Source organism: Corylus avellana, chromosome 2, assembly GCF_965113065.1.
Source record: "Corylus avellana chromosome 2, dhCorAvel1.hap1.2, whole genome shotgun sequence".
Taxonomy (NCBI): domain Eukaryota; kingdom Viridiplantae; phylum Streptophyta; class Magnoliopsida; order Fagales; family Betulaceae; genus Corylus; species Corylus avellana.
Genome location: NC_142491.1, coordinates 21972004 through 21989474, shown reverse-complemented (window position 1 = coordinate 21989474; position 17471 = coordinate 21972004). Strand labels below are relative to the sequence as shown.

General features: G+C 36.5%; 1 protein-coding gene across 1 annotated transcript; it reads right to left on the bottom strand.

Annotated features, from left to right (window-relative positions):
* Positions 1-43: 43 nt before the first annotated feature.
* POK2 (phragmoplast orienting kinesin 2) lies at positions 44-16364 on the bottom strand. Its single transcript, XM_088513244.1, is given in 42 exon segments — positions 44-368; positions 533-665; positions 782-847; positions 957-968; positions 970-1029; positions 1031-1129; positions 1299-1409; positions 1517-1629; positions 1724-1787; positions 1878-1913; positions 1915-1950; positions 2193-2291; positions 2417-2659; positions 2832-2843; positions 2845-2907; positions 3060-3147; positions 3237-3358; positions 3432-3539; positions 3625-6387; positions 6770-7216; positions 7334-9031; positions 9253-9334; positions 9477-9556; positions 9637-9681; positions 9915-9980; positions 10073-10142; positions 10357-10592; positions 10680-10784; positions 11689-11877; positions 11961-12026; positions 12133-12196; positions 12323-12381; positions 12464-12551; positions 12634-12708; positions 12804-12964; positions 13138-13230; positions 13318-13431; positions 13529-13648; positions 14877-14960; positions 15057-15212; positions 15430-16123; positions 16199-16364. Coding segments are annotated over 41 exon segments (9153 nt in total). The 5' UTR covers position 16123; positions 16199-16364; the 3' UTR covers positions 44-234.
* Positions 16365-17471: the final 1107 nt, after the last annotated feature.

Here is a 17471-nt window from a genome sequence, read left to right as displayed (position 1 = left end):
ATTTGGCTCATTTGATTAAATTGTTCAACCAGCAAATACAAAATGGTAAACAATATACTGATTTTCATTAAATTAAAATTATACGGGGTATTATGAGAATATTTACACCACTACAAAGAATTAATATACAGCTTCAAATAGGCCGATCAAAAGATATACATACAAAGAATATATGATAATTAGCAAGAAGCTAACCACAGCTCCCAATTACCCCCATCATGCATGCTTTATTGCTTATCGATCTAAAGCAGAAAGAAATGCAGATTGGGATTGCCTTCTAGAAGTTTGACAATTCTCATCTGTCCTTGAGTTTATTGGTGAAGATTGTGGCATGAGCTCAGTCAATCGAATTTTTTCATGGCTAATTTCTGTTCTGTAGAAAGAAAATATAATGGTTACATGTTTTTATTAGTTCCTGCATATTTATTATCCTATACATATCACTTGCAAAGTACTTGAAACTGCAACAATATATATATATGTGTGTGTGTGTGTGTGTGTGTTCTTTTTAGAAACAATTGAATTAGAAAACCAAATGTATGTTTCTGTTTTACCTTATACTTCAACTCTTGCAATTCTCTTTCCAGTGAAGAAAAGTCATTTTGGAGCTGCTCCAAGGCCTCTTCAGGGCTAATATTGGGTGCTCGTTTTGTTATTCCAGCTACCTGAAAGTTAAGAATAAATAAGATAATAATTCCAGAATGTGTGTTAGCAACTAAAATCTTAGGTCCATCACTTTCATTGCTGAGAAGAAAAAATTAGCGAATCACTTCTCACAGACCTTTAGAACACTGGTACACAAGCCCAATAACTTATGTGCTAACTGCACCTTCTCCTCCTCAGTTTCCTGCGGCAAATCCAGTTGACTGTTAAGCCTTTCAACTCTAGGTACTGGTTAAGCTAAGCATACCCAATATCTCTTTCTCTGGGTGTGTTGAGTGTGCATGTTTACTAACCTTCAGTTTGATTACTCAAACGTTGCTCCTCATCATAATTAGTATAGGGATTCTTTCCTATGGAAGCGCGGAAGTGAGGCAAGCTCTTCCTTGACACGTGAGAGAATAACCTCTGTTCGCCGCAGCTTGGCACTAAGGTCTTCATTCTGAATTTTTAGCATGTTGTTTTCATCCTGTTGCATTATTGAAATCCCACAACAACATTGATTTGAATCAGAAAGAGGGACGTGTACATGTTTCCATGACGTTCAAGTGGTTCAACAACAGGCATGGATGGCCACAGAAGGTTCTAAACCTGCAGAACTTGATAGACTGAATTTGAAGTAATTGACAATTTCTTGCCTTGATTTTTGCATGATGATGAATGCGCTGCTGGAGGTTTTGCTGCCCAGATAGCTTCTTTACTTCACCTTCAAGTTCCATCACCTTCTGCTTATGATTTACATTCTCCACCTACATAGATTAAAGGGAGTAGTAAGGCCACAAAACCAAAAGGCCAAAAAAAAAAATTCCACTCTTAACATGAACCATATCTTTTCCAAAAGAGATAATATTGCAACCTTCAACATTTCATTTTCAGTTTGAAGTAACTGGTCTCGCTGCCGATGCTTTTCCAATGCAATTTGTGCAGCTACTATTTCTGCCTGTTTTCGATCAATTTCTTCCAGCCATCTGGTAAGGCTCATACAAACTTAGACATAGTAAAGATAAAAGAAACTAAAGAAAATAATGATTATATTCAGTAGTCTTGAAGTAATAATTGCCCACCCTCGCCCTTTCCTCAATGAATTCATTAAGCTGCTTCTTTAGCTTAAGTACCTCCTGCTCCTGAATGAAAGATGCAATTCAGAATAACAAAACTCATGAAAAGTGAAAGTAATTGAACCTATTTTTAGCGATATTAAAAATGAAAATACCTTATTCTTGAGATTCTAAACCATGAAGACGAACTTTCTCCAGTTATCTTCTGCACTTGCTCATTATCCATCAGTGACTAGCATTACAAAATTTGAAAGGTGAGAGATGAGCATAATTGTGTAAACTTAAGAATAAAATATATCTGGAAGTGCTTTTTTGATTGTTCATTTTTCTTTATTTCCCCCTTTTGAAAGTGGGTGCTATTGCAACTTAACCAACTTTAAAAATCAATTTAATAATCTTCATACCACATATATTCTGAGCTACAGTATGTAACAAAAGACACCACTGAGTGGAAGAAAGGATTCACAAATTTACCACATAATTCGTCATATCCAACTTTACTCCCAGTAGGTCTCTAATTACATCATGTGTCATGCTCTCAGCAGCAGCTAATTTGGCATTCAGTGCAAATATCTGCATTGCGGGGTATAAATGTGACTATCTTGGAAAAAGTACAGAAAATGAATGGCCAATAGAATAATGCATATCTCCAATGTACAGTAGATTTCGCTGAATCCTCATCATAACGGAAAGGCTACCTCTTTCTGTCGGGTTACTGCCAAAAATTCAAGCTCTTCAATATGCAGTCTTGCAGCAGTAAGCTCCTCATCCTTCTCAGACTTTATTTGCTGTGCCAAGCCCAATCCAATGCATTTGAAAGGGGAACCAGAGCCCCTAGACTTTGTGGCATACTTCTCTAACTTGTTTGATGAAGAATTCATGACATGGGTGGAATGTCCTTCGGGCCTGACTTGCTCAGCCATGGCTTCCAATACCTTGAACTGTTAACGAATTTCATAGTTCAAATAATTTGTGGCAAACTCTGGGAAGAAACAAGAAACTAGTCCTATGGAAGCTACACCTCTTTACAGCAGAAAAAATTCTAGTTCTATAGATGACATCCAACTTCCCTTACAGGACAAGAAATCTAACAAATCTTAATTGCTGGCATACCTTATGCTTGTAATTCACTAGCCTGTGCTTCAGCATGCAAATTTAGCTCAGATATGTGTGCTTTGAGTTGGCCAATCTGTTGGATAATGACAAAAGTATAAATTTTCTAATGCTTTTCACATTAAAAACAATTGTGTTCCAAAGTCGGTAGAAAACTAGGTTTAATTATCAGCGGCTCAAAAAAAATGTTATAGATAATTGAACTAGAGGTGCAACAGAAAACATCACCTCTGCATCCTTTTCTGCTATACCCCTCTCAAGAAGTTGTGTATGCGTTATGGCTTCTTGGAGGTTTTTCTCTTCCTCATCTAAATACCTATAATTTAAGTGATAATTCAGCAACCATGCATAATCTAAACAAGCATATTTACATCCAATTGAATATTTAGGAATAATTTATTTGACCTTTTCATGTCAGAGTCAGTATTTTTAACATTCTGCATCTGATCTTTTACAGCATGGAGCTCCAATTCCAGCTCTTCTCTTTGCAACCGTTGTCGTTCAGCTTCTTCTTTAAGAATGTTAACCTTCAAAGTGGGGACCAGTGAGGCATGATAACAATAAAAGCACAAGAGGAATGTGTAATTAATTCAAAACTACCTTGTTCTCCAATACATTTATGGTACATTCTAGCTCTTCAACAGATCTCTCTAATAACTTCACCTCGGCTTCCTTGTCCTCAGCGTAGATCATTCTTGACTCAGCTACCTGAAGTTGATGCAACAAATTAATGTTTGGGACATGAAAAACAATCAAGTATTTCACAAAGTTTGAGTCTTAAACTAGATTGTACCTGTCGAGCTTCCACAGCAATCGCTTCATTTTCATCAGCAAGTGCTTGTGCCATTTCAAGCTTTTCTTTCCAACTATACACCTCATCCTGGAGAAGATCCCTCTCACTAGCAAGTTCATTCATATTGCTCGTAAGGGATTCAATCAAATCATTCATTTGGCCAAGAGCATTACTCATTTCTGACAGTTCCATTTCCAAACTCTCAGTTATATTCTTTTTCTCTGTTAATTCCTCCTCTAGAGAACTTTGTGCTGCCAATGCATCTTCAATATGAGCTCTCAGCTCCAGATTTTCACTGGAAAGCATTTTTAGAGACTCACGTTCTTTTGTAAGATCCAACTCAAGCAAAGAGATTATGTCTACTTTGTCCTGCAACTGAGCTTCAAGCACTTGGCTATTAGCAAGAGCCCCATCAAGCTCACCTGTTTTTACTGCAAGCTCATCTTCTAATGCCTCCACAGAAGCCTCCATCTCCTCAATTTCGTCTTTTTGATCTTTGTTATTAGATGCAGATTCTTGCAACAAGCTCAGATCAAATAACAGTCCTTTTAAAACATCATCCTTTCGTAATAGCTCAGCATGGAGAGTCAAATTTTCCGATACCAGCTCTTTAGCATGGCACTCCAAGCAGTCAAGCTCTTCTATGAACTTAGATGTCCTCTCTATGTTTTCTGATATCTCTTGGGACATTTTATCCGCAATTGAAGAGCTTTTTTCATTCAGTATGTTAAGTAATCTGCTACCCATCATATCGACAGTTTCCACTGTATTAACCCATTTCATAATGTTCAAGCTCAAGACAGAGAGGACTCTATGCGTACTTTTCTTCTGGAAGCAAAGTTCATTTCTTAAGAAAGTATTCTCTTCCTTCAGTGAATTCAGATTGTCATCATAATCTTGCCAGTCCCGGCTTTTTGAACATAAATCCTCAAGAATAACAGATTGAGAGTGTTGGAGTTCATTCAATTCAGCATTTTTCATCTCTAGATCAGTCTGTAGTCTGACAATACGAGTCTCCAAAACAAATATTTCATTTTGCAACCTGTGATTTTCCTTATCAAAGACATCTATGCGGCTCAAATATGATTCCAAATCAGAACCTTTTTCCTCTATGTCTTGAAGAACCAACCTGTTTTCAGCCTTCAACTTCATTATCTCACTTTTCAATGACTCATTCTCGTCCCCTAAGCTGCTCGTTCTGCTTAGCTCTGCATTTTTCATGTCCAACTCATTTTGAAGCCCACTTGACAAACTTTCCAGCATGCAAATATTCTTCTGCAATGCTTGATTTTTTTCATCAAGGGCAGAAATTTGACTGGAAGAAAATTCTAATGCTGTTTCCTTAGTTTTGAAATCGTTCAGTAGATTTTCATATTCCGCTTCACGTGCTTGAAGCTGACTCAACAGCCTCACCATTGTTTCCTTCACTTCACCAAGTTCACCTTTCAATCTATCTTTTGAACAAGCAACATCCTTTAGCAACACAATGTCCTGTTCATGAGCCTTGTTTACATCCTCCATCTGTGAAATTCTTAAATTGCTCTGATTCAGCTTTAACAACAGGTCCTTCCTCTCTATTTTTGCCTCTCTAATTTCTTTTTGTAGAAGGGAAACCTCAATATCCTGGTCCAGTAGAAGCTTAAGTTTCAACTCAGCGTCAACCTTGAGAAAAATTATTTCTTTCTTGAAATTCTCAAGGACTGAACAACACTTTATATGTTGGTTTTCTGCATCAGCTTTCTGGAGAGCCATCTCTTCTAATTCTGAAGCCAAAATAAGTGACTCAAATTCTTTAGAGCACCAATCTACCATGAAAAAATCAGCCTGAGATTCGAGGACCTCCTCTTTATATTTTAGCATTTTCTCCTGATTCAGGAGGTATGCCAAAGCATCAGTGTTACTCAGGTCCAACTCCTTCATCAAAATCGCAAGCTGAGATCCCATATAATTAGACCTTTCCAACATCAACTCCTCTTGGAGCTGAAGGTCTGATATTTGTTTCTCAAAGGAGGTTACCTTGACACTGAGCTCCCCAGTTTCCTCTTCTTTCCTTGAAATTTTATCAAAACTGTTCTTGATATCAGCCAGTAGTTTCCCCTTGAGGATTCTACACATATCAAGCTCTCGTTTTGACTTAACATTGTGTTCCCTCAAATCAGCTACAACAGAGTTTGATTCACACAGACCATGTTGAAGCAAACCATTCTCTGCATTCAGCCCAGTGACTGTTTCCAACAAAATTCCCATGTGACAGAGGTGTAGCACTGACACAGCACTGTCCTTCACAATTATTTGAGACCAGACATCCTCAAGCCATGAACGCACTGATTTTGTGGAGTTTAAAAGCAGAGACTTCGTGCAGTGGAATTCGCAGCCTAAAGACATGAAGTTTTTGTCAAATGTAGTCTTCAACTCTGTGATGATACCCTCAAGCTCCATAACCTGATCTCTTGTTTCTGTCAAATGTGCGCCAAGCTGCTTTTCAAGGTTTTCATACTGCTGATGCTTCAAATCATTGATGGCCTGCAAGCTCTGAACCTCGTCAACTAATAGACTCCTGTCATTGACTAATGTGACTTCCATTTCCTTCAGCCTTTCTATATCAAGCTTCATTTGTTCATTTGCTATCATTAGTTTATTAATCATAATATCTGCATCTTCAATAGTATCTTGGGCCTCTTCAAATTTGGCAATGATACAGGAAGCCTCTGCGACTTTCTGGGCTGCAACCATCCTTGCATCACCAACTTCAAGTTCAAGCAACTGCAAGAGCATGTGAGGAAAAGGTTGTTTGAGTTGTTTGGTTCTAAAAAAATCGAGAAACAAATTAATTGACACTAGATCTAGTACGTCCAACCGCATTAAGTTTAAGCAAGAGAGAAAGAACCGAACAGAACAAGGAAATTGTGCAATAAAAAAGGATAATTTTTCTTTAGAGATACCCCACCTACTTCCCAAAAAAAATTAAAAAAAAAAAAAAAAAAAAAAAAAAAAAAAAAACGTAAGAACAATACAAAGTTGATGGAGGTGTGTGGAAGGGTATCATATGTCCGTTTCAACATACCCAACTAAGGAATGAAATTTGAACTAAGCATAAACTATAGGAGATAGTTTTTTGAGATAATAAATATAGAAACATTGTTACCTCTTTAGTCTGACACCATTGAAACCCAGCATCTTCCGCAGTTTTTTCAAATGCATTTAGTCTATGGCTGAAAACTTCCATCTTGAGTCTAGATTGCTTTTCAAAGTCACTCATAGCTGATTCCAGTGTCAGTACCTGACTTATAAGAAATTTCATGCTTTCCTGACTCTGTTTCTCAGCTATCCTCATCTGTTTTTTCTCGTCATGTAGTTTCACCATCTCAGCTTGCACCTCCATCAAGCTTTCAAGGGCAATTTCTATTTCCTTTTTCAAAAGTATAATGGTAACATCTCTATTACACACATCCTTGTAAATGCTTTTACATCTCATATTCTTCCCATCATATGACTTGTGGCACACACTCTTCTCCACTTTAGAATATTCAGATGTATCAACTCTCTGTTCTTCAACGAAATTTAAGTCTAGTTGATTTATTTCAGTATCTGTCTGCAACAATTCCAGATTAGCAATTATTAAAACAAACACCGTAAAAGACTTCAACTACCACATAGATGTGAATTAACCTCTAAGTTAAAGCCGTCTACCAATAGGCAAGAAGCTTACCCGTCCTTCACCATCTCCATTACAAACTTCTTGTGAATCATCCCTAGCAGGACTTCCACAATGCTCGACATATGTGCTCATGCAAGACCTGAGTGTGGATACGCCTGATTTTAGCTCAGCAAGTTTCTCCCTTGTCATCAAAATGTCATTCTCTTCAATCGCTTTTAGCTTTTGTTCCATAGCACAAGAACGCTCCTGCTCCTCAGAAAGCTGTTCTCTTACTTTAGTAAAGTTTCCCTCCAACTCTTCTACTTCCCCCCTCAGAGACCATATCTGCTTCTCTGCTTCTTCAATCATACGAGCTTGATCATTGAGAATGGCATCCTTCCTCAAGTTCATCTCTGCTGATTGACTAAGCTGGAAATCATTGTGCTTTAATGCAGCAACGTGACTAAGATTAATTTCTGATAATCTATTGACAATAACAAAAGCAACTGTTGCGCAAACTGATGATTTTCCAATCTGATCTTCTGCCAGTTTTATTCTGTCCTCCAGCTTTGCTATTGTAGATGTCTGTGTAATCAACTCTGACGTCAACTGGAGGATTTCTTTCTCCTTTTCACTGCACTCCTGCTGGTGTGCTTCTGTAATAGCCAGTGCTGCTCCTCTCAAAGACTTCAGCATGCACTCCACATCACTTTTTTTATTGTTTGCATCCTCTAAACATCTTCTTAGTTCTTCAATCAATAATTCCTTTTCAGAGATGACTCTGATCATCCTGCCAACTTGGTCAGATATCCAAATCCTTTTCTGTGGAAAGGAACTTGATATGAGTTCAAGCTGATCAGAGGCATTGATGAGTGACTCACGCCCATCAGCAAGAACTTCTTCAATCTCACAGGTCAACAGTTCCCATTCTTCAGATAAAGTTATCAGTTCCCTATCTTTCTCTTCTAGCTTTTGAGTCAAGCTTTTGTTATCTTCAGCTATGAGGTAGATTTTTTCCTGAACCTCTTTCAATTCAGTCTCCATAAGTGTTGCAGCCTTTTTCATCTCCATTTCTTTCAAATGACTCTCTTGGACTTGGTGCTGAAGTATCCCAAGTTCTTCCTGCATACAGACAATCACTTCAGCAGTCTCAGCCTCAACCTGGCTGCGAACTTCATCCATTTCTTTTTCATTGGACACCTGATGAGCACGGTCACCTTGGTACCAATTATTTAGTCTCCTGGCCTTTTCAAGAGAGGCTTGCATCCTCTTCAATTTCACCTGTAAGGGGGAGTTGTCACTCTCGGTATTGGTTGAAGGTGAGTGACATCGCAACTCTTTAAAACCAAGCTGCTCCTTCAAAGCCATAATTTCAAGTTCCTGTTTACTCGAAAGCTGCAGATAATGGTTGTTGGTAGTCCTCAGGTCCTCCATCTCATTAATCGATAGAATTTGATGTGACTCAAGAGCTTCAATGACTGACTTTGCCTCTTCCAATTCACTTTTTGCATCATCATACTGTTTACTTGCCAATAAAAGTTTTTCTTTCGCCAGCTGAAGATCTCTATTAAAGCACATTGCCCTTTCCCCGATTTCATTACAAGATGACCTCTCTTCTTTGATAATTATCTTTAGTATATCCAGTTCCAGCTGCAAATTCACCATTTCTTCTGCATGTTTTGTCAGCAGAGATTCATGGTTCCCATCCAAGTTCTCATTTTGGACTGCATTGAGCACCTGATCTTCAACAGCTGGACCTTTTAATGAATCCTGAGAAATTTTTTTACCACTCATTATCATTCATATCTATTAAAAAGTAACAAGGGACAATCTACTGGTAATCATATACAATCAAAAAACTAGGCTCGTGAGAGGTCATTTTATCAAGATTCCTTTTGTAATCTCTCTCATCTAGGCTTTTCTTCTCTTTTTATTTTTCCATTAATTTATGTAAACAATAAAGAAAAAGATACACTTAAAAACAAAAATACCTTTGTTGTCTTAAAGATGGCATCATGTTCATGGGGTTCAGATCTGATATTCTCTAACATAGAGCGTACATCATCTAATTCCCTGCAGAATATGGGGGAAACAATTTGCATAAAAGATTAGGAAAGTTACTGAAAGATCAGAGGCTTCAATCTGCAAACACAAAGCTAAACGAAGTTGAAAATGGGAGAAAATGAACTTGGGTATGAGGATAAAACTTTCTCACCTTCTGAGTTTTGCATTATCATCTAAGCAAGAGTTTAATTGTCGCCTGCATTCCTCTAAATTGCCAAGAGTGTTTTTCAACTGAAACCAATGAAGAGAAAATGTGAAATTAGTAAGCACTAAAGAGAAAATATGTTACACATAGAGACAGAAAGTGCAACCTCCAGGTGGAGAAAATCTTTTTCGTTGCTGATGCACGAAGTTTCCTGTACGAGAATCAAAAAAAATTATGGGGGCCAAAAACAACAGGTAAAAAAATCAAAGGACAAAGAACTGAATTCAAAATTTCTAGTCCTAAATTTGTTTCTTCAATAGAATGAGGTGAAGGAAACCACTTTGCAGCAATTTCCATCCTATGTACCATATTTCTGAAAATGAAATTAGATGCCTAAGGAATGAAATGCACAAAAACTTAAATAAGGCAATCAAAATTACCAACCTTGGGTTGCATACTAAAATTTGGATCATTATGCTGCTTAGAGTTCTCACCAAGCAATTGAAGCAACTGCAGACAAAGGCTTTTAGTTTATACAGGTTTCCAAACAACATTCCAGACAAAAAAAAAATACCACAGTTTGCATTAGATTCTATAAACACCTGATCCCGCAGTGTGGACACTTCAGCCAGCAGTATCTCTCTCTCCCCTTCTTCATAAAACTCTTGAAATCTATAAATGCCACAAAAAAGAAACTAATTAAAAAAAAAAAAGGGGGGGGGGGGGGGGGGTAAAAAAGCATGTTGTGTCGTTTGTTCTTGAAGAAACTAATAATACTAATCAAATCAACAACAATAATAATATCAAAACAAGAAGAAAAGAACAGAAAAAGAAACAACAATAATAACCATAACAATGATAATAGTATTTATTGCAAGTATAATACCTTCTAAGTTGGTCTAAAAGCCTTATATTCTCCAAAGCAAAGCGAGTTACTTCAGGATTTCTATCAACTTTAGCTTGAAGCAGCTGAATCTCCTCAGATAGCGCTCTATTCTCTTCCAGTAAGTAAGCGTCTGCAGGAATAGAATCTCTAAGAAGTGACTCCATTCTTTGAATTTTGTCTTCCCGAAACCTGAGCATCATTTTACTACACCTGGTGTCTTCCTCTCTTTGGCGAACCTAAGAAGCAATAGATGCTGATCATTAGATCACTTTTGAAAGGGAACAAACTCCAAAAAGAAAAAAGGCTCCAAAAAAAAAATGTACCAAGCGGTTCAACTGTTCAATTTCAGCATCAAGTTGCTTGATAGAAATTTCTGCCATCTGTTCCCTCCTCAAGGAACCAGCAAGTGTTGTCTCCATAGATTTCAACTAATTTATCATTATGCAGTGGCATATTATAATCAGTGATATAAGGAAAACCAAGTTCATTGTAAGTTTGAGATTGCTAAGGTCCACTAGAAACAGCAAATGAAATGAAAAATAAGCAGATGAAAATGAGGGAATCTAAGAGTTAATTTCTACCCAGGATACCTATATATGGCATACATATAGGATGCCTACTCTATCATGTATTTCAAACCAAATAGCTTCCACTTACTCAAATCTTTAATAATAATAATAATAATTATTATTATTATTTCAAAAAAAATACCACCAACAACAAGAAGAAAACAAATGGATAAAAGACAAAGAAGGACAAACTAATTACATTCTTCAACCATCACATATCTATCCTTCAAGCTTTTTTTTTACATATAAGTTGTTAGAAATTAATTAAATGATTAAATTCATAATTTCCTATCAGTTTAATTTTTTTCAGCAACTAGTAATTAACATGGTATTAGAACAAAGATCATTGATTGAATCCTGACTCCACAGTTTTTCTTCCTATTTCAATTGAATGTTCCAATGTTGAATCTCACTTATTAAGGCAAAGTTTGAGCTTACAAATGAGAAAGAGTGTTGAAATATTAATTAAATTATTAAATTCATCTTTTTTTATCAATTTAAACTTTTGAGACAATTGGGCTCTTTTTGGGAATGGCTTTTGGCCTTTGTTTGGCTTTTTCATTTGTAAGATTTGATTGATGTGGGAAAAACTAAGAATATTTAGTATGGAAAAGTGAAAAATTTTTGTTTTGTACTAAGTGATTGATGTGATGTAAAAATAAAGAATCTTGGAAGTTGAATTTTAGATGAATAGTATGAGGCTATTTTTTGGCCATTGCCAAACATAGCCTTGGTGATTTAAGCCTAGCATAGAAAAATATACCTGTTTGGTAGACAATCTAACAATGCCCTTGGATTCATACCCCAGCAAACCATCAACCCGTTGTTCATCCATGTTGTGTATGTTTGTTGTACAAGCATTTTCTTGTTCTTCTGTTGTATCTTTGACACTTGTCAAACCAAATGACAAAGATCTGGAGACATTTTGACGTTTAAGGATAGAAAGCTCTTCCTGCTCCAAAATCACCCAATGATTTTGAATAAGAACCATTTGACACTTAAGAACTTACAACTAAACAAAAGATTCAATATCACCTTTAAAAGTTGTATCTGGTGTTGTAGTGCAATAACATCCCCCATAGAATCTTCATTCACCACAGCCTACACCATGAATGATATATATATATATATATATTATTAGTCAGCAAACAGATGGATGCCTTTGAGAAATTTCACCATACTGAACTGCTAACAGAAAGACGTTTACATTGTTCTGAATAAGTTTTGCTCGCTGAGCAAACTTAAGAGTGTTCAATGTTTCGGCCGCACAACTGGAAGAGATAAAGATAAAACAAAATAAGAAAAAAGAAAAAAAAAAAAAAACAGGTCTATTTCATTTTCTAACCAAGTGTCTAAGTCGAAATGAAAGAAAATCAGTTTAAAGCATGTGAACTAACCAAATAGAAGGGCTGACATTTGCAATTATCATTGTCTTTGAGTTTCCACCAAGTGAATCCTGCATTTTTTTTTCCAATTCTAACATCATGACCAAGGAACATAAAAATAATAAAGGCAGAGGAAAAGGAGTTACAAATAACCTGAAGAAGAAAGGTTAGCCTTGAATCTCTATAAGGAACATGTCTTAGCTTCCCATGTGCAACATCCACTAGAACCATTATTACATGACTGTAAAATACAAATGCACATCCACAATATTAATAACAAAGGCCTAAATCATAATGACATGATAGGTGTTAGATAATAGTACCCCAGAGTAGACAATGATTTATTAATGTTAGCAGCTTCCTTCAAACGCTCACCCTCTGCACCTGAAGTTTTCTGCCTATTATGGATAATAAATAGGTTAGCAAGGCAGAACATTATTCAATTATATGCTAAAGTATATATAGTTGAACAAGCTCAGGTATGATGCCTTACCTCTCTGAACCAGCAAGATCAACTAGGTTTAGTCTTGCAAACCGAAGGTTAGTTGTGGAATCATTTTCCCATCGACTCTCAATTACACACGTAAATACACTGTGTGAACGACTACTCTCTCTATTCATATTTGTAGCTGCAACCCTCCTATTTGAAGAACCCTATGGGCAAAAAACCACAAATTACCTTGTTTGAGAAACCACAATATTTAAGCAAGAATGTGCATTTATTCTCCTATACATGTGTACATATGCACACATGCAACATGCACACATGCGTGCGTGCACACACAAAGCTGCCTCAAACTGAATATTATAGTTCAAAGATTGGTAACCTGAGTTAAAAGCCCTAGAATTTCGCTCACAGTCCGAACTTCAAATTCAGAGAGATTTTCCACATAGACACCTTTTTTAACATCCTCCCGGAGCTATTAAATATCAAAAACAAGCAAACAAATGTTAAGAACAGCATGAAGGAAAGTACATTCATGCACTTAGAAAACAACTAAACTTACCAGCAAATTGGTAGATGAGGGATCAAGGAGATCTGTAATTTGTTCATTGTATATCTCTAAGAAAGAACACTTGCAAGTGTAGCTTAGTTTTTCATCTTTTCGGCTTTCCTCTTCCTAAAATAAGAAGAATGAATGAGAAACATATACTGACCAAAATATACATGCTTAAGCATATTTTAGAATGCAAAGCAGCAAAAAGTGCTAAAATTACTGCTTGGATCCTTGCAAACAAGAATTCAAAAATGCGTGGTGTCATTCCACGATGTGGACTAGGCTTGACTTCTAAATCTTCAATCTCTCCAAGCATTGTAAATGTCTTCCCGCTTCCTGTCTGCATGACCAAACTTGCACATTTATAATGGGTTTTGGAATTTTAAAAAAGAAAAAGAATGTTTCAATTATAATTGAAACTTTTAAAAAAAAAAAAAATGTATCTTATTGGCTAAACTTGTTATGGTTAAATTGAAAACAATCATTCCATTCCAAGAAATTAAAAGAATACTGGAGCATTTGCCAACAGTCCGGATGTTTATTGATTGGCAAAAAGTGATTATATGATGCAGAATTTTTCTGATTTTAATAGAAAAAAAAAATTTACTAAAAAAAAAATGGTCTTCAGTATTTTACCCAGGCAGATAGATGTCCCCTGTAGCACTACGATCCTATATTGGGAAAATTAATAGTCCACATAGACTGGGTGATTTATAAAAGACACTCATGGGTGTTAAATCCTACATTACTTACTTACTAAGTGAAACTGGGGTTTATAAGTGATTCTAGGTATGCTTTAAATTGACAAGTCCTTCTAGGGTTATAGCTTAAACATGGATAACGTTTTTCTCTAAGTTGGTACAAATAGTATCAGAGCCAGGTTGTAATGCCATGTGATATTGTCAACACCGCATAACGTGGCCCTAACAAGAACGTCAAAAGTTTAAAAGAGGGAGCTTGTAACACTAAGACCCCATATTGGGAATACGCTAGAGTTGGTGGTTTATAAAAGACACTAATAAATGTTAAGTCTCACATTGCTTGCTTACTATGTAAAACTGGGTTTTATAAGTGATTATAAAGAAGCTCCAAATTGACTAGTCTTTTTCTGAGTGATAACAGATATGTGACTAGCACTTTTTCTTGGGTGGTTACATCCTCATAGTGTCAATTATATGCATTAGCATGTGTGTGCTACAGGCTACAATTTGAAAAATTAGATAGTCACTACTTATTGAGATGTGTACAAATCAAACTGAAAATATGAAAATCAATTTGGGGGTAAAATTAGGTGGCAAGTCATTAACACTCACTTACCATGACAACATATCCAACACCTATTTTGGGCAACAGCAGTGTAACTATCTTCTACTAAACAATGAATCAAGTATGCAAACCTCCATCTTTCGAAGTCAACATGCCATATCTACGTAATTAAACCACTCTAAAAGAGCTAGAATTCTAACCTATTGTCAAGACCTATTGGGGCAGTACATATGTTGAGTTACCAATCACATATAGAAATTAACTGCCATGTGATGTTAACATCGTATATTTTGGGGAAATACCTGGCCATAGGCAAACATACAGCTATTGTACCCAGACAGGCAATTCTCTACCATTGGCAGACCAACCATTCTAAAAAGCGTCTCCTGTAAAATCGACAATAAACAACAGTAAACAAATGATTTTAGCAAAATTAAATAACCAATCACATATCATTAATCTTTTGCTATCTCTAATCAGACCTGGTCCACTGTTTCACATGCTACATGGTCAAACGTAAATCGATTTTCTGGTTGCCCTATCCAAGTAATTGTTTGAGAACTTTCTTGCTTCAAGCACCTGTTGTAGCCATTTGTACTCTTCTCCATGCTATTGAGAGGACGAACACGTATAATAACCTTAATAAATAAAGAAGCTATTAGTTAAAATTTTCAAATTCAACAGACCCAACTCAGTGTTCTCCTCAATTGTCACAAGAAGAGAAAAGAATATACAAATATATCAGTAAATTAAAATCTGTTACCACTCTTTCAGTACATTACTCAACAGATTCAAAACACTGTCACACAATTGGGAAACCATGAAATTTGAAATGGGACTCCAAATGAAGCTTACTTGTACACTGTGTTCCATCCAGAATGAAGGCTCTTCCCTGAGCTCAAAGTAAGGCACTTCCACAGTATTAACAACCGTAGGTGGACCGCAAGTTATCGGCAACCCTTTATACAATGCAGAAAAGTTCCCAGTTCGAGCACTAGCATTTCCATCAACCCTACTCCGAATCCCCAAATTCGGAGCCTTATTAACACTCTTAGCGGGCGTGCTTTGCGTCGAATTGCTCTCAGAATAACCCGAAGTAGCCCTTCCCACCGTCCGGGCCGTTCGAGGAGTCATACTAACCAAACCCCCATTTCCAGTTCCAACCCCTCCTCTTACTTGTACAGAAGAATTGCTTCCATCGTCGCGTAAGTCACCAGTTACAGAACCAGGATCGTGCTTTTGAGCCCACCCAAAATGACTCTTCCCTGAGAACCCGACGCCATGCTTGTCCGGAGTGCGAAGGGGAGGCAATGTGGGATCCAAAGTTTTCCCCTTGGCCTTAGTTGGAGTCCTCTCAATCTTACTCCTAAACCCCACTTCCTGTTCCGGCTTGGGGTTTTGAATCGGCTCTTGGATTGCGTTCAGCGGAGCCCTGGACGAGTCGGGTCCGTTCTGAATCCCCGACGAATCCCGAGGGTTTACGGGCACATTCTCAATCTCCTCGTTCTTACCGGAATTCCGGCGAAGGAATTTGAAGTCTCTCAGCATTCTAACAAGAAATTGGAAATCTTTGTTAAGTTATGGGAAAGTGAGTTCCGTGGAATGTGAATGGGATTGTGTGTACCTGAAAGAGGAAATTGAAAACAAAATCCCGAGACGTTGAATTCCTGAAATTGTTTGCTGAAAACCGAGCTGAGTTTTCAGGTGGCTTTCTTTCCCTCTAGGGTTTGTATCGTGGAAATGTAGTGGTAGATGTGGATTCAAGAATACATCTTCGAGTTCTCTCACACACTCTCTCTCTCTCTCTCTGTAGCTTCTGAGGCTGTTGGGGTTTTGAACTGTGAGAGAGGGATTTTCAATGGACGGCTGAGATGTGATATGGATTTGAAAAAAAAAAAAAAGTAGAGACATCGCGGTTTTGGGATTTGAATTGCAAGGGCTTTTTCGTCAAAAGGGAACATTGAGGGCATAATTTTTGAATTAATTTGAAATTTTAACGGCTAGATGCCGATGTGGCTTTGAGATGTGGACCTATATTTTGATTGCGCAATACCAGAGTGACCCAGGTCTCAAGTTGGCTGAAAATTTTGTTCCATTTTTTTTTTCTTTTTTCTTTTTTCTTTTTATAAATAGCTGCAGCATCTCTGACATGGAATTGTGACTCCTTTGATAAAAATTTTATTTATATTTTTCATAATATAAAATAAATGTGAAAATAGTTTGTGAACGTTTTGTGTTTACAGTTATAAGTCGTGATTCAGAGCACGTACGCTGTGCAGGAAAAAAAAATTAATATTTTAATGCAAAAAAAAAAAATTTGCCGGCGTGTTATTTTACTTCACCCTTACAGTTATTTGTTAAAGTGTTCTCAAACGAGCCATATATTTCAGCTATTCAAAAAATATATTTCTTTATTTTAGCTGTTACTTTTTTAATGCACACTATTAGATTTTTTATTCTGTTTTTTATTTTCTTTAAATGTTATTCTCATTTTATTATTGTATTATTACCAATACTCGTATTTTAAAACATTCATCTTTTTTAACTTTAATATTTTCCCAATGACCATATTTTTTCAACAACCATAATTTCTAACGGTCATGTATATATATTTTTTACAACGGTCATGTTGCTCCAACAATTAATTTTTCAAGATATATTTTTCTAACAGTTATATTCTCTCAACCCAAATCTGATTATTAAGATATAAATAGGCCAAGCTATTGTAGTGTTTCATACATCATAAATATCATCTCCTTTTCACAATTCTCTTTCCTTTTCCTTTTTTCTTTTTTTTCCCTATATCATTCATTCTTTGTTTTCTTTGAATGGCTGGCAATCCTGAATACACACAAGAATCCCCCATCAATGAATCAAAATGAAAATCAATTATATTT